This window comes from Hippopotamus amphibius, chromosome 3 (genome assembly GCF_030028045.1).
Source record: "Hippopotamus amphibius kiboko isolate mHipAmp2 chromosome 3, mHipAmp2.hap2, whole genome shotgun sequence".
NCBI lineage: Eukaryota > Metazoa > Chordata > Mammalia > Artiodactyla > Hippopotamidae > Hippopotamus > Hippopotamus amphibius.
In genome coordinates, this window is record NC_080188.1 from 83,540,854 (window position 1) to 83,565,045 (window position 24,192).

At 45.5% G+C, this 24,192-nt stretch overlaps 1 protein-coding gene across 6 annotated transcripts in view; it reads left to right on the forward strand.

Moving 5' to 3' along the window:
- Positions 1-3,544: 3,544 nt before the first annotated feature.
- TRIM2 (tripartite motif containing 2) overlaps positions 3,545-24,192 on the forward strand; it is a 119,320-nt gene continuing 98,672 nt past the window's right edge. For 2 of the 6 annotated variants that reach the window (XM_057725906.1, XM_057725907.1), the window contains exon 1: positions 22,723-23,370. Coding sequence is in view for 1 of the 6 variants with exons in the window: in XM_057725909.1 (XP_057581892.1) it covers positions 3,673-3,683 (11 nt within the window). In the remaining 5 variants the exon portion in view is untranslated. Of the gene's footprint in view, positions 3,684-22,722; positions 23,371-24,192 lie in introns of those variants that run through there. The other 4 variants (XM_057725908.1, XM_057725909.1, XM_057725910.1 and 1 more) reach the window with 4 other exon arrangements.

Consider the following 24,192-nt stretch of genomic DNA (forward strand, 5'->3'; position numbering starts at 1 on the left):
GTAAAAGGAATGTTGGACTAGAAGTTAAGAGACTTGAATCCTAGCCCTGATTTTGCTGCTGTTTTGCTGTATAACTCTGGGCATGTCACTTAATTTTACAGGACATCGGATTTCCCATCAGAAAAATGAGGATATCTGGTGAGATTATTTAGAAAATTCCTCTGTTTCTAAAGTTCTGTGGTTGTTTTCTGAAAATGAAACTGTCTGAGTAAGGCTTTGACAATTTTATGTTTTCCCCTGGTTTTGTGTCTTTATCCCATGAGAAGGGGAGCCACACTGCTTTTGTCAACAACTAAAATGCCTCAGTACATTTAAGTCATTTACTTATTTTTCCTTCTGCATTGGGGATGGATTCCGTTTCTCACACATCTCTGCTCAGAGAACAGCTGGCAGAAGAGAGAGAAACTGCTCCATTGCCTGAGGGCTGGGTGACTTTGGGAAGGTAATTAAACTCTGATTCTCAGTTTCTGTCTTGATAAAAATGGGAATAATAATTCCTACCACGTCCACTCCCAGTGGTTTTGAGTAGTAAATGAGATCAAGCATGGGAGGACCCAGCAGGTAGCAGCCATTTATCAAACATTAATTCTCTCACCCTGCCTGCCATGTTCCTTTCCCCATTGGGTGGTCCTGTTCTTTCTAACCTTTGATAGAGAGGGTGCAAGGGGGTCTCCTGGCACCCACTGCCCCACAGCATCTGGACTTAACAGATGCTGATAAATACACAAATAATGAACGAATTGAATTGAATAAATCTTCTTTTAAAAAATCTTCAGTATACTCATAGGATGACCTTTCAAAGAAGGCTCCTGTTGAACCCAGAAGATACGGAAGCTATAAAAACTAAGATAAAACACAAAGTTAACCATTTTAGGACTTCCCTGGTGGCACAGTAGTTAAGAATCCGCCTGCCAGTGCAGGGGACACAGGTTCGACCCCTGGTCCGGGAAGATCCCACATGCCAAGGAGCAACTAAGCCCGTGTGCCACAACTACTGAAGCCCACGCACCCTAGAGCCCGTGCGTGGCAACTACGGAGCCCACGTGCTGCAACTACCGAAGCCCATGCACCTAGAGCCTGTGCTCCACAAGAGAAACCACCGCAGTGAGAAGCCCACACACCGCAACAAAGAGTAGCCCCCGTTCACTGCAACTAGAGAAAGCCCACACACAGCAACGAAGACCCAATGCAGCCAAAAATAAAAAATAAATAAATAAAATTAACCATTTTAAAGTGGACAATTCAATGGCATATAGTACATCCGCAGTCATGCAACCACCACCTCTATCTAGTTCTAAAATAAACTTTGCATCCATTAAGCAGTTTCTCCTCCTTCCCTGCTCCGTCCAGTCCCTGGCAACCACTAATCTGCATTCTGTCTCTATGGACTTATCTGTTCTGGACATTTCACATAAATGGAATCATATAATATGTAACCTTCTGTGTCTGGCTTCCTTGGTTTACTCTTATGTTTTCAAGAGTCACCGTATTATAGTATATATCAGTATTCTGTTCCTTTTTATGGCTGATGGCTGAACACTATTCTATTTTATGTATATACCACAATTTGTTGTTCCATTAATCTGTTGATGGGCTTTTAGAATGTTTCTACCTTTTGGCTATCTGTGTATAATGCTGCTTGAACATGAGTATACATGTATTTGTTTGAGTACCTGTTTTCGGTTCTTTTGGCTATTTACCCAGGAGTGGAATTGCTGAGTCATATGGTAGTTCTATGTTTGACTTTTTGAAGAACTGAAGGACTGTTTTCCATGGTAACTGAGCCATTTTACATTCCCACTAGCAATGTACTGTACAAAGGGTCCAGTTTCTCCTTATCCTCCGCAACACTTTTTTTTTTAATAGCCTTCCTAATATTTGTGAAGTCGTACTTCCTTGTTTTGATTTGAATTTCTCTAGTGACTAATGATGTTGAGCATCTTTTCACGTGCTTGTTGGCCATTCGTATATCACTTTTGGAGAAATTTCTCTACGAGCACTTTGCCCATTTTTAAATTGGGTTATTTGTCTTTTTGTTGGTGAATTGTGAGTTCATTTTATATTCTGCATACTGGACCCTTATCAGATACATGGTTTGCACATGCTTCTTCTGTTCTGTAGGTTGTCTTTTCACTTTCTTGACAGTGGACTTTGATGCACAAAAGTTTTTAATTTTGATAAAGTCCAATTTATCTACTTTTTCTTTTGTTCATGCTTTCGATGTCCTGAAGCTTTTTTAATGACAGGGTCTTAATGCTTTAGAGGAAAACTAGACCTTTACCAGAAGGTAACCTTTACTTTAAAATCCAGAACCATGCAAGTACAGATGTAACAGCTCCTTTGGAATCAGTGGAAAAACAGAAGGGCCAGAAGCCGCCTCAAGCACTATTTAGACAAGCTAGTCGAGGAATCTCACCTTAATACAAATTCGAGATCAGTAGTAGAATCATAAATATTTTAAAACTACCATAGATCAGAGAGGACAGTGTCTTTGGATTATTATTTTTGTAATCAAAGTCGGAAGGCTTGATACAAAATTTGTGGAAGTGATCATACTGGGTTGGCCAAAACGTTCATTCAGGTTTTTCTGTAACATCGCATGGAAAAACCCAGACAAATTTTTTGACCAACACAATATTTCAACATTTTTCTGTTTCTCTGCTAGTTAATTTTGATAGCTATTGTGCTTTCCTTATAAGTAAGGAGACTATTCCACATTGTAATTACTGCATTTTTCTCAAAGTTTGTATGCCTATAATTTACGTGATGCCACAAATCAGCCAAAAGCTCTTAATTTTATTTTTATCTCAGTGTATTATTTAGAGATAAATAATACACTGGCTATTATCATAGGGTATTGAAAGGTTAAGCTGACATAGTAGCTTTACAAGCAGAATTTAGTTAAGTTCAGAAGAGAGAAAAAAGCTAGTGTATTTGCTTTCTCCCAGATACACTGAACTAACTTCTGTTTCGTCTGCGTAGTATGATCAGATTAAGTGAGCATGTTTTTTAAATGTGAGGCATTAATATTTGGGAAATAAAATAAGCCCACTTCTCTGGGTTCTGAGGACAAACCAATCAAATCAGGCATTTTCTCTGTAGATGTAGTGAGTACTTCTCATCAGATGTTATATTCAACAAAATAAGCATCTTCCTTGGACTTTGTTCCTTTCCTCTTTTCTTTGATTGAAAAACTCCTTTCTACCCCAATGAATATGACATTTTTTAATCCCGGGAGACCGAGATGGCTAATGCAACACAAATGTCTGTGACTTCTGAAAATATATATTATTATGTGCGAGGCATACAAACCCCTCCTTGAAAATGGTCTGCGGGCAGTGATTAAACTTTTCAACTTGGACCCCTTTCATGCTGCTGGGCTGGCCCTTCCTATCCTGTGCTCGCTCTCTGTCTCCCCTTCTTCAAAATGAAACACAATATCTTAAGCTAACAGAGCCCAGAGAGGCTGATCATTGGCTCCCATTGTCCCCTGATGCTGCGGCCCCGCCCCCTTGGCTTCTGCTGGCAAGCTGTTTATATTTTTGTAAGGGCCACCCTTTAACTGGGCAGCCTGATGACTATAATGGGCCCGATTGTCTGTGGGCTGCAGCGAGCTGAGTCCCCACATCTGAGGAGGCTGGGGCCCGTCTCCGAGGCACCGGAGTGGCCGATATGGAACACGGGTAAGGGCGCTTCTGAGCGGGCGGCGATGCTTTCTCTGGGTCGCTGGTTGATCCGGGGCACTGTTTTGGAGAAAGGAGCTGTGATTGAGTTGCTAGATTTTTCCTGGTTTTAATTTTCTGCCTGCTAAGGACGGAAGGAAGAGATCGGTTCTCTGGATTGGCTGAAGAAGCTCAGGGATCCCTGTCAACGCCGATAAGAAAAGAGCAGGGAAGAAAAAAATCGGGGAGAGATGCAAACAAGCGGGTGTGACATCAAAGCAACACGGAAGAGGCAAAGCGTAGGGCTACTTCGGTGATGCTGTGAGACTCTAAAGTCTGTTTTATTTTCCACCTTAGCTGTTCACAGACGGGAGTTCAGCTCTGCTACTGGGGGGTTTCTGAAAGCCAGCTGTTAGCCGGTGTAACTCAGTCAATCCCGTTTGAAAGGGTCTAAGATCTGCTGGTGTTTTCAAAAGGCAAACCGTAGTAGTCTTGTATGCCATAAATCGTTCTACTCAGAAATGTGGGAACGGTTTAGAGTTGCAGGCTGTAAAGTTTTACTGCCTCATAAAAGTGCTCAGAGGGTAGTAAGGCCGGCTGCAGGGGGGCTCAGGAATGAAGGAAAGCCCCGGGGGGTTAGAGCATTTGTCCTTGACTGGCCAAGAGAGAAGCCTTTGGAGCCAGAGGACATCACGTGAGAGATGGGGGTTAGCCCTGAGATGGGTTTCGCCAGCCCTCCTGGGGCTTCTGCCTGGTTTCCGGCATGTCAGTGAGCGAGGGCAGGGAACCGCTGAGGCACCGGTCTTCGGTGCCCGATTTCATCACAGTGGACGCCTCCTTTGGCGGAGTAAACACCTCTCCTAGGGCAGAGGGCCAGACGAGGCCAGGGAGGAGGCGCGCTGTTGCTGGGCGGCCAGCAGGGGCGTAGGGATGGACCGTCTAAAGCCCTGGCGATTGCTTTGGGAACTCCCGCCTCCTGCTGAGCAGAAACTCACTATGGCAGCTTTGATGGGAGGATTTTGTCCTTTCCTTTCTGATGAGCCTCAAGGTGTGAGGTCAGTAAACTCAGTCTGTGTTTGACAGAGACAAGAGCCTGAAAAACGGAAGGGGTGTGGCTTACTTTTTAGATAAAGCGAAGGGTGAATCATGGGGCTTTAATACGCCTAATGCTTTATAAATCTCCCCACCTCGCCTAATCCCCGGACTTTGCGCTTGTTATCTAGACACAGCATGTTTGAAGCCAACGTGATTTAGGGCCCCTGGAGGACTTAAATCAGATGCAAAGGTTTCTGCTTTTGGTTTTTTAATGAATTTGACCCAAAGCATCCTGACTGTTTCAGCACAGTGTATGAAAACACCTGGTGATTTCCAGGTGAGGCCAAGATCTCCTTCAATGGTTTGAGAAGCTGAGAAAGGGGGATGAGTCGCCCCATGGGGTGGTCTTGCTCAGGAGCAGAACTTTTTTGGCCCTGCCAGTGCTGCCCCAGGTGAGGTGGAGGCTCAGTGGGCAGAGGACAGGTGTGCATCACCCCCTCCTCCCACCTCAGGCCTTCCAAAGCCTGACTTGCTTCAGGTCAGCACATTCTCACATTTCCACCTGGCAAGCACCCCCGGGGGGGTTGGCGAGAGAGGAAGAACCAAGAGGAAGCCAATGAGAGAGGATGTGGTCACTTCCAGGAGACCCCGCAAACACAAAGACAGCTCCTGCCTGGCTTCTTTTATCAGAATGGCGGGCATGCCAGGCTCCTGGAATTTCAGACACTTACAGCATCATTTTGAGGTACAGAATTTATACAAACTCATGCTAAAATAGGAGATTTACAATAAAAAGTAATGTTCCTCTAAAACTTTTCAACACTGAGGGCTGTTCTCATGGGCTTACGAAACCAAAGAAACAAGCCTACATGGATGAAATACTACGACAATGACAAATCCTGATGGGAATAATACCTGTCATTTATTGAGCACTTACCATGTGCCAGGACTTTACATGTATTATCTCACTCTGTCCTCCCTAATCCCTCTGAAGTACGGGTATTGTCCTCATTTTACAAAGAAAGAAACTGGAGCACAGAGAGGTTAAGTAACTTGCACAAAGTCACACAGCTAGTAAGTGGCCTGAAAAGTCAATCATTCGGAAGGTATACAGTACCTAACCTTGTGTGATGAACTGAGGCGTTTCTGTGGAGTAGGGTTGGCACTCATATTCATAGCTTTTCAAGAATCCATCTAGTCACTGCCACCAAAATGTGACCTCCTGCAGGAAGCTAATTGGCGTCTGGGAAGGAAAGTCAAGGACCACTTCCTCTAACTAGGGGAGAGCGCTGAAGAACAGCAGGCTTGCCCAGTTAGCTGAGTGCCAGGAAGGGCCAGGTGAGGGGGGCACGTGGGCCTGGCCCTGCCACGCCACAGCTGGACCTGTGCTTTGCGGTGCCGGGCCCCGGGAGGAGTGACACACGGAAGAGAACCTGAAGAACATGGGATGAAAAGAAAGAGCTTTGATTCGGACACTCCTGGTTCCAGCCTCAGCTTGGCCATTTTCTTGTGGAACATTGGGAGAGGTACCTAATCTCTCTAAGCCCCGGCTTCCTCAGCCAGATGATAGGGAGGACGATTATCCATGGTACCGGGCCACGGTGAGGATTATGTGTGGCGATGAGTAAACGTTCTTTGCTCAGCGCTTAGCACACAGCAGATGCTCAGTGAATGTTAATTCTTTTATCATGACTGCTCCCAGCAACTCAGCGATAGTCCTAAACACTGACCAAGTTTGCCTAATGTTTCTTGGGTTTACCTGTGACATCTAGAGAAAGGGGATGGTAAGAGGATGCAGGGTAGTGGGAAGAACAGTGGGCTGGACATCACTCAGCAAGCCCGCGAGCTAGCCTCCACTCCACCATGGCCAGCATGTAGCTCTGGACCATGGCTTTCTGATCTGTCCACGTGGCCTCATCTTCAAGGTCCGTGCTAGCTCCTGAGCTATGACTCTGAATCAGACAGAAATCTCCTTCACAGGGGCTCATAAGCTTAAATTAAGTACAGTTTGAAACCGCCCTTGGGCTCATTTTTCATCCCACTTACGCATGTGGAAGGTTCATCCAAGAATTTGTAGATGGGCCTGAAATGAAATATTCTTCTGGAATCTCCTAGTTTCAAAGTGTGGTTTGAAAAATACAGTTCTTATTTGCTCAGGAAGTAACACATTCTAAGTCTGTTACTTTATACAACAGGAAGGTACCCATTTCTTAAATGCTCCTTTGAATGTCTGAAGATAATTGGAAAATGAATTAAACAGATGCTATTTTCTGGTGGCAAAATTTCCAAAAGGAATTTATGAGGGCAGCTAGAAAGAAGCACCTTTCGAAAGCCTGGGACCCACTGCTCTGCGTGTGGTCCCAGGCAGCAGTTCCCAACCTTTTTGGCACCAGGGACCGCTTTCGTGGAAGACAATTTTTCCACAGACGGGGCGGGGGTGGGGGGGATGGTTCAGGTGGTAATGCGAGCCATGGGAGTGATGGGGAGCCGTAGATGAAGCTTCGCTCCCTTACCTGCCACTCACCTCCTGCTGTGAAGCCCCGTTCCTAACAGGCTGAGGACCGGTACTGGTCCGTGGCCTGGGGGTTGGGGACCCCTGGTCCCAGGTGCTAGTCTCATTTTCTTTCTTACTCTCTCTGCTGTATCATCTGGCTGTTTTAAGACCCACACTGCATCTGTGCAAGGGAGGCAACTCTTGTTGTGCCAAGCACCTGTGGAAGAGGTGCTGGGGCTCCTCACATCCCAAGACCAGCAGGGTTAGGAACCTGGATGGCTTCACATTCTTTCCTTTTCTTTCCTGCCACTCTCTTCGTCTTCCTCCCTTGCTTAAACATTTACGGATCACTAGTTACTGGGGATACAGAGCTCAGAACCACGGTGTCGGCCCTGGAGGCATTCACAGTCTGTTGGAGCACTCCACCAGGGCAGAGATATGTACCAGGCGCTGTGGGAGAGTGGGAGGGAGCACCCTTAGCCAGACTGGGGACATCAGTGAAGGCTTTGTGGAGAGAGGGAGGATTCCAGAAGGGAGTCTTGAAGAGTGAGGATGAGTAGGTCAAAAGGACATGGAGGGAAGGGTAACTAGTGATAGAAGTTTCTGATGTGGTCGGCCGATGTCTTATAGACATCCGTGGACCAGGGCTGGAAACCAGTGAGCCAAAGGGATCAGCATGTGCAAAGGCCCAGAGGCAGGAGGCAATATTCAGGGAAAAACTAAACAGCTCGTTTAGTCTGGTTGAAACCCAGCATGTGAGTGAATGAGTGATCCTGGCTGAGATGAAACTGACAGAAAATGAAGCCAAAGAAAATTGTCCCATAAGGATGAAGCAGAGTGGCATGATCTTGACAACTGTTTTATCAGGGTGATAGATATTTAGGGATCCATCATCTGCTTTTGTGTTTGTTCAAAATTTTCATAATAAATTTTGTAAAAAGTAGGATGCACCAAGACCAGAACATAGCTCAAACAGAGCTGAACTTGAATCCCAGGTCTGTGGGTTTCTAGTGACTACTGGAGAGCTTTCCAAGTTACTGAACCTCTCCAGTTCTCATTTTCCTCACCTGAAAATGAGAGTAATAATGTCCACCTCGCTAGGCTGTTATGAGGATTGAGAAGGTAGAACATGTAGACATCCCTTCATAGTATTTGGCATGGAATCATCACTTTTCCCTCTCAGATGGACGATCTCATCCATTCTGATTGAGGTTTCTAGATGATGCTGTAGAGCAGGGGTTCCCAAACCCTGGGCCGTGGACCGGTACCAGTCCGAAGCCTGTTAGGAACCGGGCTGTACTGCAGGAGGTGAGTGGCCTTCGAGCCAGCGAAACTTCATCTGCCGCTCCCCATCACTCGCATTACCGCCTGAAGCATACCCTGCCCGCCTCCCCCGCCCATGGAAAAATTGTCTTCCACGAAACTGGTCCCTGATGCCAAAAGCTTGGAGACCACTGTTGTAGAGGGTTCCAAGCAGAGACCCTTGTTCTGTAAGTTACACAAGCAGGAACCTACAAGGCAAGGTCTTGACCTGGAAGCAAATCTGGGGCTAAACAAGTGGCCTGAACCACTTGTCCACACCACAGACTGACACGTGTGAGTTTAGAAAGGTTAGCCGTGCAGATGGCTAAGGGACAGAGAGCCTGGTGACCTTGGCTCTCCCAAGGCCTCCCTACCTAGAGCAATGGAACCCCAATTTGATTTGCATGTATAATCCCTTGCATTTCACGTATTTTCTGTCTACTTAAATTTTCAAGTGAGACAGTCACACCACTACTCACATGCAATTAATAATAATTAACAAGCAAGCAATTTGGTCATCCTGGATGTTAAAAGGACCCATCAAGAAAGATGCAAAGCAAATCAGGACCGTTGACTGGGATTTCACCCCCCTGGGGAGTCCCTGGGAGCCGTTTAGATAAGCATCATCTCACCTCAAGCCGTACCTGCTGGGAACACGATCCCTTATCACACATACAGTCCTGTTCAGCCTTTCAAGGAGAGCATTTCCTGGTATGTAGGTCTTTAACTACCAGGTGTGTTTGCCCACTCTTGGCCCTTGCTTTCTAGTACCCTAACTGATGAGCGGACACGGAGGGAACGGCACACTTCACATTTTGCAGCTATTGTGCGAAATAGAACTTCAGTGAAATTCCTCAAACTGTTGAGTCTATAGAAACTGTAAGGAGCCAAAAGGCCAAACTCTGACTTTATAAACGCCAGATATGCTTCTTGATAGCGGTCTCTGGACCAACTCGGCAAATGCTGTCCACCTTTAGTGGGTGTGTAGGAGGAAGGTATTTTAGTCTGTAGCATCCTCAAAGCCTTGGTATAGACCTGGTCAGGGCAGGCCGTGTCTGACACGTGTTCTTCGATGTGTCAGGGAGCTAAGCCTATCTTCACTGAGATCCCACCAGGGACCCTCCAAGGACAGAGTTCTCATGGGGTGCGCTTTCCCTCCTCTGACTTCTCCCGCTCTTCCCAGAAGGGTAAAACAGAGCTCACACTGAACTTTGAAGCTGTAACCTGGCTTCAGAACTACGTACCATAAAGAGCACTCACGTGTTTTCCAAGATAGTTTCAAGTCATATAGCTTCCTAGTTGCAACACGGGGTGATTTCACGTTAAGCAAAATCTTGCTGAGGAGGATCTTTCTGCAAAAGTCCTGTGTAATCTGTGGGGCGGCTCCTTCCAGGATGCTCAAGTGCTTCACAGGCACCTGGGCCATGACTGCATTTCCAGGAACGTCCACGAGAGCCGAGTCTCTTCGCCGTGTCACTGACACGCAGGTTCTTGCACTGGGGACCAAGTGACAAGAACCAGGATTCTTAGGATACAGGAGTCTTGACCTGTGCTCCTCGCTGGATGAATACTATCTTAAGAGCATTTTTTAAAATGAGAAAACAGCAGCCATCAGTGATTTCTTAGAAATGTGGCCCATTTCATTATACCCTCAGGGAGGCTAGCTACTGGGATCCGGATACTCTCTGTGATCTGGGCACAGTGGGGGCACGGCAGAAATAGTAATTAATGCCTCCCCGTTTTAGGTAAAGAAAATGGAAAAACCCCTATAAGGTAGCAGTGACTCTACACGCCGCAGAGGCCTTGCTGGAACTGCGACAAGGAGAGGCAGTGACACGGCTCGAGAAAAGCAGCTTTCTTCCCACACTCGACCAAGGCACTGAAGCAGGGGCGGCATTGCCTGCGCTGGTGCTGGCGGGCAGCGGGAGGGGGCCCTGGCAGCCGCCCAGGGGCCCCTGTCGCTGTCCCGACTATTCAAGGAACGCTGGCCTCCTGGCAGACCGGGGCTGCCCAGCCGCAGTCTGCACGCAGACCTGGCGCCCATTTCGAGGGGCAGCATCCCTGGGGGAGGAAAGATGCTGCTAGGGAGGGGACCTGGGCTCAGGGCGGAATAGGATCCGGTGGAAGGAGGGCTTGGCCACCGCTCATCCTTGTTCTTTCCGGGAACTGGAGTCACCAGATCAAGAGAAACGTCTCAATACCCTTCGGGTTTCCAAGGCTGGTTGTAAACCTGCTCCTTTAGGGCAGAAACCACGTGCTTGAATCCACAACCCTGTGAGGGCTTTAGGATCCGGGTGGGGAAAGGGGTCCCATCAGAGCAGCTCCCAGTTCTTTGTGTGGAAGCTGCTAGTGCACATCTCCTCCTCCAAGTGGATGTAAATCTCCTTTCTCCTCCACTTCTGTTCTTTCTGAAAAGCCCGCAGTGAGAAGGGGGTGGGGGCGGCCGGCAGGGAGAAGAAAAGAGGCGGAGGGGGCGGGGCTGGATGGGAGGAAAAGCGTTCCAGCTCCTTCCTCCCGCCAAGGCTAGTCTGTGGCTGCGGTGGGAGGTGTTGTTTGGGGGCCTTTGGTGTTTCCCTTTGAATCAAAGCAGCCTGTTGTGGTGCTGCCCGTTGAACGACCCCCTCCAGCTCGCAGCCCCCAGGCCGAGGCTTGTGTCTCGAATTCCTTCTATTCACGCCAAGGGAACTTAGGTTTTGTTCTGATCTCCCCCAACTCCCAGGCACGTACTTTCCTAGCCCTGGACAGGGCCATCAGGCTCCAGCACTTAAAATGGAGGGACTAACACTGATTAAGCACCAACTGTATGCCAGGGACTATTCTAAGTTCTTTGTGGGTATGAACCAGTTCACCCTCCAAGGTAGGTGTTATCACCCTCTATTTTCAGGTGAGGAAACTGAGGCTCAGAGAGTTAAGAAAATCCAAGGTTGCACAGCTGGTTGCGGGCAAGTGGCATTCTGGCTTTAGAAGCTGCATTTTTAACCAATATGTGATATCCCCAGGAGGTGCATTATATTCTCTTGTATGGATATACAAGAGTGTTCGTATTCAGACTCCTATTTCTGGTTATGTAGCTTGTTTCAAAATTTTTTCCTATTATTTATAATATAGTGATGAATGTTTCTGTAATAATAGCTAATGACTCACCATTTATTGAACTGCTAATAGTGACAGGCACTGTTTCAAGTTCTTTATGCATTGTAACTAATGTAATCTTTGTGAGTACTATTAGTACTCCTTAACCATGAGAAAAATGAGATCAGAGCAGTTGGTTAAATATTTTGTCCCAGGTTGCACAGTTAGGAGGTGGTGGAGTTATCTCAAAGCTTTTGGTCTTATGATGCTATCTAGACATAGATCTGTGACTACACCTCTGATAGGGCTTCAGGAAAGATTTTGAAGCTGGAATTACTAGGGCATAAGATAGAAATATTTTTAAGGATCTGGATACATATCACAAAATTATTTTCAAGGGACACTGAATAGTTATGCTAATTTGTACTCCCATGAGTGCCATGCAGTTGATTAAGGAATCTAAAAAGTTGAATGAGCCCCTGGGCGCCGTGTCCATAAACCTTTTGGACTTCTGTCCGTTAATCTGGGCATTTACTCTCATTAATGATATTATTTTTATGAAAATAAAATATATGTCTGGCTCAGAACTACATTTTGGAGGGAGCATCTGGGGTGTTGGTAATGTTCTATTTCTTGATCTGGATGGTGTTTACCCTGTTGTGGTTCCTTGTGAGAATTCATCAAGCTATTGCTTTAGAACTTATGCAAAGTAAGTATAAATTACAAACTTTGCTGTTTGTAACTTACACTTAATAAAAGTTTATTTGCACACTACTATGTATAAAATAGATAAACAACAGGGACCTATGGTATAGCACAGGAAACTATATTCAATCTCTTTTAATAACTTACAATGGAAAAGAATCTGAAAAAGTACACACATACGTATAACTGAATCACTTTGCTGTATACCTGAAAGTAACACAACTTTGTAAATCAACCATACTTCAATATTAAAAATTTTTACATTAAAGCTTATTTAAAAAAGAAAAAAAAACTATCAGGGACTTCCCTGGTGGTCCAGTGGTTAAGAATCTGCCTTCCAATGCAGGGGATGCAGGTTTGATCCCTGGTCGGGGAACTAAGATCCCATGTGCCTCGAGGCAACTAAGCCCACGTGACGCAACTGCGGAGCCCCAGCACTCTAGAGCCTGAGCTCCGCAACTAGAAAGAAGCCCACGTGCCACAATGAAAGATTCTGAATGCTGCAACTAAGACCTGATGTGGTCAAATAAATAAATAAATAAATACTAAAAAAAAAAAACCCTATCATATATAACCTTTTGGAATTTAGGGATAGAATACATTGGAATCCATTGTAAAGAATAAGAAAGTGCCTCAGTTATCACCATGTTTTCTCCACATGTTGGATAAAAGGAGATTTTACAAGAAACAGTTTCTTGACTCCTTTTTAAAAAAATCTCTAATATGAGAATTGAATAGACATTAAACCACAATATTGCTAAGGAGTACAGTTCTAAAAATGTATTTTGCTTATCCTTATTGTTTTTGTTTTGTCCAAGAAAGGTTTTTTTCTTTGAAGCATCAAAAGTATGACACATATTTAAAATATGCAGTTATGATGAGTTTTTGGCAAGGACTCGAGAGCAATGATTATGACCCCAGAGAGAGTTGTTCTCTTTCTGTCTTGGCTTTCCAGTGTGTTCTTCCATCACATTTGGTTTTGAGGTCGTGGATTCTGTGATATGGCCTGATGCCTCTATTCAGTAATGTCCCTAACGACTCAGGTACATCTTTCCATGGCTTGTAATGATCTTATAAGAAAATCAATATATCATCATTTCAAGGAAACATTGTAAGAGAGTATGCACTTACTCTAATGGAAGCCACTAGCAATTTCCTTGTCAACTTCCCAGTTGTTTTAAAATATTATTTTAGCGCTTATTTCCCTCTGCTGACTTTATATTTGATCTAAAACTAATTGTTTAGCCCCCTTCAATTTCTTAGTTCCTGGACTCCAGTTGTAATTTTTATCAGTTTTTATTCCTCTGCCACAGAGGACTGACGTGGCTGCAGGATGAGGGCATCCTTGTGCCTCTCGTAATGAGACAAAAGGAGCCATGTTTCCCAATTCTTTCTTTAGTTTCTGCCCTCCTCTCGCCTCCCCACCCCCACCCCCGCCAAAAGTCTCAACATGAGATTCAGTGAGTTCTTTGATTGTCATTAATATTCCTTTATTGAGACTGATTTTCTGTTTCTACTAAATATCTCACCACTGTGTTAGTCTGCCGTCACAAAACACCAGAGGCTGGTAGCTTAAACAACAGAAATGTATTTTCTCACAGTTCTGGAGGTTGGAAGTTCACGATCAAGGAGCCCACATGGGCAGGTTCTGATGCGAGCCCTCTTCTTCCTGGTTAGCAGAGAGCAGCATTTTCACTGTGCCCTCACATGGCCTTTTTGCTCTGCACGTGGAGAGAGAGAAATCTCTGGTGTCCCTTTCTCTTCTTATAAGGACACTAATCCTATTGAATGATGGCCACAACTTACGACCTCATTTAACCTTAATTACTTCCCTAAAGGCCCTGTCTCCAAATACCCCTGAAATAAATGGGGGTAAGGGCTTCAACATATGAATTTGAAGGAGGGCACAACTCAGTCCATAACATTACCAGTCACTACAATTAAATTAAGCTTTCTTGGGACTTCCTTGGCAGTCTGGTGGTTAAAACTCTGTGCTTCCAATGCAGGGGGCGTGGATTCGATCCCTGGTCAGGGAACTAAAACCCCATATGCTGCGTGGCCTAAAGAAAAAAAAGAAAAATTAACCTTCATTTTCCCTTTCAAAGTAGCTCTTTCTTCCCCCCTAGTTCTGTGAAATGACATTTAATTTTTTAATATGTTAAACATTTTTGGATTTCTGCTAACTGTACTATGGGAATCCAGACATAAAGAAGACATAGACCCTACTCAAGTAGACGCCTCCAGGAGTTTATATAAAGTAATGAAAGAGTTGAGTTGCATGCACAAAGGACTAGAATACCTAGGAGATTGAGATAGTGTAAGTAAAATACAACGTGCTATGGGATTCAGAGGAAAACCTTATCCTTATCCAAGGGCCACCATTTGAGTGTCATAATCAAGATCAGGCAGGCTCTGGACTGGGGACGATGTAGACAAGGCCACACCAGGCTCAGCAGGAGCGGGTACCAGGGAGGCAGGAAAGTACAGTTCAGTTGAAACTGAGGGAGTCAGGAGGGGAACACTGTAGAGATTAATCTTGGGGCATAAGAGCAGGTCACGTTCTGAAATCAGCACTTACAAAGAGTCACTATGACTTAATGGCCCTTGACAATCTGGACATTTTGTCTCAATGATTCTAACGTCACCAGTTTTCCCTCCAGTACTGCAACAAACCAGTTTCTTTGATTAAGCACCAGATGAAGTATGTAGCTGGCTGTGTTGGGGGTAGGGGGGTGGGGAGAGAGAGGAGAAAGAGAGAGAGGAAGAAGAAGAAGAGGGAAGGGAGGGAGAGAGAGAAAGGAAAATGAATGAATGAGAATGTATCTTTAAAAAATAAGATCACCGAGGATGGACGATGCCTTAGAGGACTGGGACGGGGAGGGTGGTGGGGGAGTCAAGGGAGGGAGGGATTACGGGGATATGTGTATAAAAACAGATGATTGAACTTGGTGTACCCCCCCAAAATAATAAATAAATAAATAAAATTAAAGCTGAAAATAAAAATAAGATCACACTTACCATGGCAGGATGCTCAGGCAAAGAAAGTCATAAGAGCACCAAGACTGACTGAGAGGGACTTCCTTAGTGGCGCAGTGGTTAAGAATTCGCCTGCCAATACAGGGGACATGCGTTCGATCCCTGAGCTGGGAAGACCTCACATGCCTCAGAGCAACTAAGCTTGCGTGCCACCACTACTGAAGCCTGCGGGCCTAGAGCCCATGCTCTGCAACAAGAGAAGCCACCACAATGAAAAGCCTGTGCACCACAATGAAGAGTAGCCCCCCACTCGCCACAACTAGAGAAAGCCCGTGCGTAGCAGCAAAGACCCAATGCAGAAATAAATAATAAATAAATAAATAAATAAATAAAAATAAGACTGACTGAGAGAATGGCAGATTTCTTCCAAGTTCCCCCTCCAAAATATGTATTTCATTTACAACATGATGTAAATACATGAACTGGCAACATAAAGGCAACATAAAGGAAATGTTGGTGGAAAGGAGCATGTTTAAAATGTTTCACATCAGTAGTGATCAAATAAATACAAAATTTAGAAACAATGAGTGGGCTTCCCTCCTGGAACAGAGGTTAAGAATCCACCTGTCAATGCAGGGGACACAGGTTCAAGCCCTGATCTGGGAAGATTCCACATGCCACGGAGCAACTAAGCCCTTGTACCACAACTACTGAGCCTGTGCTGTAGAGCCCACAAGCCACAACTACTGAGCCAACGTGCCACAACTACTGAAGCCCGTGCTCCACAACAAGAGAAGGACTGCACTGAGAAGCCCGAGCACCGCAACGAAGACCCAACACAGCCATAAATAAATAAATAAGTAAATAAATATAAAAACAATGAGTTACTATTTTCTCCTTATCAGATTAGCAAATATTTTAAAATAATACTGTTAGTGAAGGCGTGTGTCTCAATGGCACACATTGCTAATGGGAATGTAAGCTGTTACAACCTTTCTAGAAAGTAGTCGTGAGATGTTTTACTCTCTTGAGAGCCCCAGAAATGTTAACACACTTTAACTTGATAATTCCACTCACAAGAATCTATGCTGAGGATATAGAGGTGTGGACAAAGATTTGTGTTTAATATTGTCATTGAAGTTTTATTTATAATAATTGGAAATTTAGAAACAATCTAAATGTGAAATACGTTGAAAATTGGTTGCATAAATGATATATTAATTAATGGAATGTTCTTCAGCTGTTTAAAAATGCGTTTTCAAATGAGTTTACTGATTTAAATGTGCACGTAATACAATGTTTTTAAAAAATGGGTTTCAAAATTATGATATAGTAGAACTATGCAAGAGATAAAAATAAAAAGCCAATGGTAATGTCATTTATTCATATTGCAAATATTAAGCATATTATATATTTGGCAATGTATTTATCTGTAGGTGGTGGGTCTATAGATAATTTTTATTTTATTCTTTATACTTTGCTGGGTTTTCCAAATTTTTCAGAGCATATATATTGCTTCTTATCCAACATATGCATTTTAATAAAGCCTTTCTATCTTTTAGGGCCCAAGTCCACCCTTCCATAAAGTATTTCCTGGTTACACTAACAGGAAATAACCTCTAGCTTTTCTGTGACTCTTTCACGTTGGTCTTTACATATATGGTCTCGAGTTGCAGCCCTTGTCTGTATGACGTCCATCCCAACCGGCCTGGGAGCTCCTGGAGGACAGGGATTATAGTTTAGAGGTTCTGAGTTTCCGAGCAAAAGCCTAACTCTCCTTCTCCACCTCTCCATAAAGCCTTTCCTGCTACCTGAAAAAGTGGGTGATTTCTTCTTTCCTTGAATCCCCAAAACAGCTTTTTATGCTTCTTTTATTGGAGGTCCATTCTGCTTTTGATGATAGTGACTTGTGTTTGTCTTGACCTTCTATCCATCTATCCAACTCCTGATTATAGGAAACAAATCTTGTTCCTCTCTGTGCCCAGAGCGGTGCCTTGTATAAGATGTGTGCTCAGTAGATGGTTGGACCTATGACTGAATGCACACGGGCTCTTTCCAGCTATTTCCAACAAGTGCCCTGCAGTTAGCACTTGCCCTGAAGAGTTGAAGACTGCTGTACAGGCCCAGGAGCAGAAGGTGAGATCAGAGACACTTACAAAGATTAAGCAGTCCCAAAGCACTGAGCAGTGGCAGTCATGAAGTCCAACCCCCCCAGAAGAATTTGCCCGGATATGCCTTTGCCTTAGACCCGTGACGCCCCAAATACTACTCTTTACCTCCTCTCTGGGTCCTGAGAACTTTATCTGTGGAGCTTTACCTTCTTTCACTATTTCACAAACTCACAGAGATTAATTCCCCAAAGAATTCCACTCCTTCAGTCATAAGTTGGACATCATAGATTTGCCCTGCAGCCCGTTTCAGGCCCTAATCCCCCAAAGGTGGTCATTAAGAGAAACATTTACAATCATGGACTGCGTACATGTAATTTTAGGATTAAAAAATATAATTAAGGAAATAAGGCACAAGTTTCAGTCCCACTGAACCTGCATTTATTGTGCTCCAAGTTTTTGCAAAGCCTTGTCCTGGGCACTGAGAGGATCCAGAGATTAAATAGGACATTGATCCCATTCATTAGATCCTAGGAGGCTACTGCACTACCACAGGAAAGGGAGGAGAGGCGTGGGAGGGGTGTGGAGAGGAGTGCACCACACAGGACTGCAGGAGGCTGGGGTGGGACTGGATAGAGGTGGGAGAGCGAGGGAAGGCTGCTGGAAGTTATGCTCATAATTGTGTTAGTGGTGGCCTTTGATACTTTGGGTCTGTGCGGAGGAAATATAAGATGTGAGTGTAAAAGGGTTCTGAACACAATTTGCAACATTTGTGTGGCGGGGAGGGGGAGGCAGGGGGCAGTTCTTTCCACCACCACCAAGCAGTTCTCCACAGCATGAGCAGGGTGTCCTACAACTCAACTCAATTCTGACACCGATACCTGGAGAGAGCATCAGACTCCACAGGTTAAGGGTTTGGTCTCACAAGACTGCACCGTCCACTCCCTCACCCCCCACCCACCCCCTTCTGAAGCCAGTCACAAGCCCAGGTTGTCACCTATGCTTCTGATCCACCCGCTGTGGATGGGAGGTTCCTTGGGTTCTGCTAGAGCCGCTCACAGATATCAGAGAAACATTTTACTTACTATGTCACCAGTTTATTATGAAAGGATATGTCAGGAACAGACAGATGGAGAGGTGCACAGGGCAAGGGGTGGGGAAAGGCTGAGGAGCCTCTCCGGGTGCGCCACTCTCCCCAGATCTCTGTGTGTTCCCCAACCTGGCTCCCAGAACTGCGTCCTTTTCAGTTTTTATGGAGGCTTCATTACATAGGCATGATTGATTAAATCATGGGTCATTGGAAATTGATTCAACCCTCCCTAGAAGTCAGGGTGTGGGACTGAACTTTCCAACCCTCTAATGATAAGGTTGGTTCCCCTGGCAACCAGCACCCATCCTTAGGTGTGGTCCAGAAGTCACCTCATTAACGTAACAAATGACACCCTTATGGATTTCATCACTTAGGAAATTCCAAGGATTTTAGGAGCTCTGTGCCAGAAATGGAACAGAGACCAAATATATATTTCTTCTTCTAAATCACAGTGGGATTCAGATAGAATAGGAAGAACTTTAGGAAAAAAAACCCCGAAAACAAAAAACAAAGCTCTAAGGCAATATTGGATAGAAAATGTGATATGAGACAGGTTGTTTTAGGGGGAAAAAACATGGACAGAGATGGTATTTAACTGAATCCAGTGCATCTGTCAATGTTCTTAGCTCCTGACAACACTACTCTAGTTAGTTTGAGCATAAAGGGAATGTATTAAAGAATATTAAAACACCCTCGAGGAAGTGAAAGAATAACCTACAGAATGAGAGAAAATATTCTCAAATCGTATTCCAAGAAGGGGCTTGTTTCCAGAATATAAAAATTAAACAATACAAGATAAATTTAAAGAGACAATTAAAAATGGGCAAAGAATGATGATTGCACAACAATGTGAAAATGTACTTTATATCACTGAACTGTACACTTGAAAATGGATAAAATGGTAAATTGGATTTATTTTTAAGTATAATTAAAAAAAATTTTTAATGGGTAAAATAAAGTTTTTCAAAGAAGATACATACTTGGTCAATAAAGCACATGAGAAGACAGTCAACATTATTAGTCGTTAGAGAAATGCCAATCAAAACCACAATGAGATGCCACGTTACACCCACTGGGAAACTGGAACCCTAGTATATTGCTAGTGGTAGTGTAAAATGACGTAACTGCTTTGGAAAACAGTCTGGCAGTTCCTCACATTTTTAAACATAGAATTACCATATGACCCAGTAATTCTCCTCCTAGATATATACCCAAGGGAAATGAAAATATATGTTCATTCAAAAACTTGTACACAAATATTTATAGCAGCATTATTCACACTAGCCAAAAAGTGAAAGCAATCCACTGATGAACAGACAAACAAAATGTAGTATGTTCAGACACTGAAATATGGCAATACAAGGAATGAGGTAATGATACGTGCTACAACATGGATAAATCTTAAAGAAATTTTGCTCAGTGAAAGAAGCCAGACACAAAAGGCCACATGGTGTGTGATTCCATTTATATGAAATGTCCAGAATAGGCAAATCCAGAGAGACACAAAGTAGATTAGTGGTTGCTGGGGGTTGGGAGGAGGGGGAAATGGGGAGTGACTAGCTAGTGTACGTGGAGTTTCTCTTAGGGGTGATGAGAACATTCTGGACTTAGATAGTGGTGATGGTTGCACAACCTTGTCAAGATACTAAAAGCCACTGGATTGTACATTTCTTTGAATATTCATTTTTTAAAATTGAAATATAGTTGATTTACAATGTGTTAATTTCAGGTGTACAGCAAAGAGATTCAGTTACACATATATATCTTTTTCTAAAGATTCTTTTCTCTTACAGGTTATTACACGATACTGAGTATAGTTCCCTTTGCTATACAGTAGGTCCTTGTGGACTGTACACTTTAAATAGATGAATTTCATAGTATGTGAATTATATCTCAATAAAGCAGTTGTGGGTTTTGGGGTTTTAGTTTTGTTTTGTTTTTTAAGAATGTTACATGGCTCAGGGAATCTCCAAGAAACCCAGAGAATTAGGCTTGGTGGTTACCCCACTGAGAACCACGCCTGAATTGTTTCAGGATGAGACCCAGTACTGCTCCTCCCAGCAAAGGCACCTAGGACCTTCAGCCCTGCTGAATCTGGGCCTCCATTCCCTTCCACCAGACTCCACCATCTCACAGAAAGCGGTTCTCTAGAGTCTGATTTCCCGTATTGCCTTCATCCAGACTGAGGTCTAGTATCTATCTGCCTGACTGCCAGAGCCTAGGCTGCAGTTTTGAGCCCTAACTGCAAAGGAGGCTGAGAAAGCAGGTTGGGTGTGGGAGACAAGCGTCAAACAAATGTCCACTACCTACCAGTTTCCTCAGGGAGTTTGCTGAACAATGATTTTTTTTCTTTTTGGGGGACGCCGCCACGCAGCTTGCGAGATCTTAGTTCCCCAAACAGGGATAGAACCCGGGTCCCAGCAGTGACAGCGCTTAGTCCTAACCACTGGACCTCCAGGGAATTCCCTGGACAATGATTTTAAAGTCACAAAATATTGGAGCTAAACAAGCCCTTTGACGTTCATGTGTTCTGACCATTTGGTCCAGGCACTACCACACTGCCAAAGGCAATGGCCGTTTCTAGCTCCGTCTTGCCTGACTTTCTAAGCACTTGGCAATGTTACTCACTCCCCTCTTAAACACTTCTCTTCATTGTTTGTGGATCACGCCTCTTGTACCTTTCTCATCATTTTTCTCTCACTTCCCACCCAGAGCTTCTCTCTGCCCATTTAAAAGTGGTGTTTCTCCATATCTTCATATTCAGTCCTGCTCTTGACAACTTAATTCACACTGTGAATTGTTATGGGTTGAATTGTGTCCCCCTAAAATCCATATGTTGAAATCCGAACAGCCAGTATCTCAGAATGTGACTTTATATGCAAATAGGGCAATTTCCAAATAGGAGAAATAAGGGCAGATGTAATTAGTTAAAACAAGATCATACTGGAGTGATATCACTGGTGCTCTATACACCAGTGATACTGGTGTTCTTATAGAAACAGGACATTTGGACCCAGATGCTCACACAGAGAGAAGGCCATGCAGTTGAAGGTATGCTGCCACAAGGCAAGAAACTACTGGAAGCCAGGAAAGAGTCCTGGCACAGATCCTTCCCTGGCGCCCTCAAGGGAGCATGACCTACTGACATGCTGATCTTGGATATCTAGCCTCTAGAATTGTGAGAAAATAAATTTCTGTTGTTCGAGCCACTCAGTTTATGGTACTTCATTATGGCAGTCCTAGCAAATGTGAATTTCCTTGACTCCTGTATTTACCTTCTCCTATTATATGTATAAGTGGACAACTGCTTAATTTATATTTTTAGCCCTTAGCACCCTGAATTTGTTATAGGTCCATGTGGCGGTGTTGTCTGCTGGGACACTTGCATCTGGATAGCCCACTGAAACTAGGAACTCTGAAACCACACTCCTCCTCATATCTCAGGTGCCACCTGTTCCTTCTTCTTCGTCTCTCCGTGAATCTACCCCACTGCCCACTGTCAAAAATCTGAGTGACAGCTTACAATTCTGCTTCCCCCTTGTGATCAGGCATCAAATACTAAAGGTTCCACCTCTCACACATCTTTGGAGTCTTTCCTGTCCACCCAACCCACCTCCACTCCCTTCCAGATGCCTTCCACAGCAATCTTTCTGAAACACAAATCTAAGCAAGTCACTTATCTGCTTTAAAATTCTTCAGCGGGGCCTCATAGCTTCCAAACAAAGGCCAATAACATCTTTACGGTCTGACTCCTTGCCACCCTGGATAAGTCCATCTCTCACCTTTGCACCTCTCTAATTGCTTTCTGCAGCCATACAGACGTTCAGATCTTCCTCCTGCCTCTCTTCATTCTACCTGATGCCTGCTCAGTCTTCAAAACTCAAACGCGGCCTCTTCCGGGAAGCCTTCCTTGATTCCCAGCATGACTCAAAACCTGCTTCTGGGTTCCTGTAACCCTCTGAGCCTAGCCTATTACAGCAATTACACAACGCACTGACATTGTTGGTTTCCAGCCCGCTTCTCTCCCCCCGTCCTGCTACAGTAAGGCACTTGAGAATAGAGACTTAAGGCTTTTTCCAACTTTCCTTTCTCAGCTTAGTGCCTGGCGCACACAAATGTTTCCAGGCGGAAGGAAGGGGAGGGGACAGGGGGAGGGGGGAGACTCCCTACCCCAACCTGTTCTACAGTCAAACAGAAGACCTTGAGACGCAGCAACTTCTCCTCGTTTTCAGTGCCGATTGTGTGCTCCCTGACCCACTGTTAGAATTTACTTCAACGCAGAGATTTTTTTTCCTCTCTCACTTTCAGGAGTTGTGGTTGCTTTCAATAATGAGCCGCTCTGTCCTAGAGGCTGGCCCTCTGCCGCCGCGTCAAACTGAAGTCATTCCCCCGAAGGGACAGACTTTGCAGTGTGTTTGCAGGGCGGGGGGGAGGACCCGTGTTCGGGAGTAGCCCGAGGACCGCGCCCACCCTTCTTCGGCCCCGGGGCCGCGATTGGCCCTCGCCCCGGGGACCGGCGGCTGCAGCCCGCCGTCCGCGCGCGGGGGACGCGGTGGGGCACGGGGCGCCCGGGGGCGCGAGCCCCGCCCGCTCTTTGTGCGGGGATTAGCGGCCGCGCCGGGGCAGGGGACGCGGCGGGCGCCGGGCAGCGCGGAATCCAGGATTTGCCGCGGCCGCGCGGCTGATGGAAAACAGATGTCCCGGCCCCGGGCCTGAGCACAGGATGGAAGGGACTGATCCGAGAGCCTCTTGGAAGCGAGGACGCCGACTGGAGGCCCGCGGGGATCCAGCCGGGAGGCGGCTCTCCCTCGGCTCGTGCGTTTTCGCGGCTTCAGCCTAGAGCCCGAGAGCGCCGGGCGGTGCGGCGGCTGCCCCTGCGCGGGCCGTGCGCGCCCCTCCTGTTGCCCAGCGGGTCGCCGTCGCGCAGTAAGTTGGTCGTTGGCTGGGCTGCGGCCCGGGCTGTGCGTGCGCGGCTGCACCGGTGGGCCCGACCCGGCCACCTGGAGCCTCCCCTCGGGGCAAGATCTGCGTGGACCGGGGTGTGCGGAGCCGGCGGAGGCTCCGCTTCCGGGTCCTGGTCGGCGGGGAGGGGGGCGGGGGACCCGGCGGGAGTTTGGGGGGGAAGCCGGGCACCGGCTGCCAGCCCCGCGCCTGCCCGGCTCGCCGGGGGCGGGGACCCTCCCCCAGTCCCGAAAGGTGTGCGCCGAGCTTCGGAAGAAACGCTTTTCTCGTCATTTTGCAACTGAGGGGAAAAGAAAAAAAAAAGATATTCTGCAACCTTAAAGCAGTAGATGTAATGATTGTTCAAAAGATGGGTTTCCTTCTGTGTCTTTACATTTCGGTCGTTTCTCTACAACCAACTACTGAAACCGATTTCCTTCCTGGTTAGCCTCTACTCTGTTGCTCTGCTCAAGTTCATACTACAGGTCTGGCTTCTTAGAGGAGAGAGATGTTGATTTTTGAGGGTTTTCAGGGCTTTTTTAGATTGATACATTCTGAAAAGACGTGCCCTATAGTGAAAACTGCATGCTGCGGATAGATTAGGTAAGAGACTGGGAGTGGGGAGGGAGGTTTGTCGCATGAAATGCCTGTCAGATCTCAAGCTTTCCCACCTGAAATCCAACCCCACAGGCAACCGGCTCCTTCTTCACCCCTCCCCTCCCCCCATAATTCACCAACCTTAATTTATAAGCAGAGACAGATTTAGATTCAAATGCTGTCTGAGTGGTTGATTTTAAAGCATCTGGA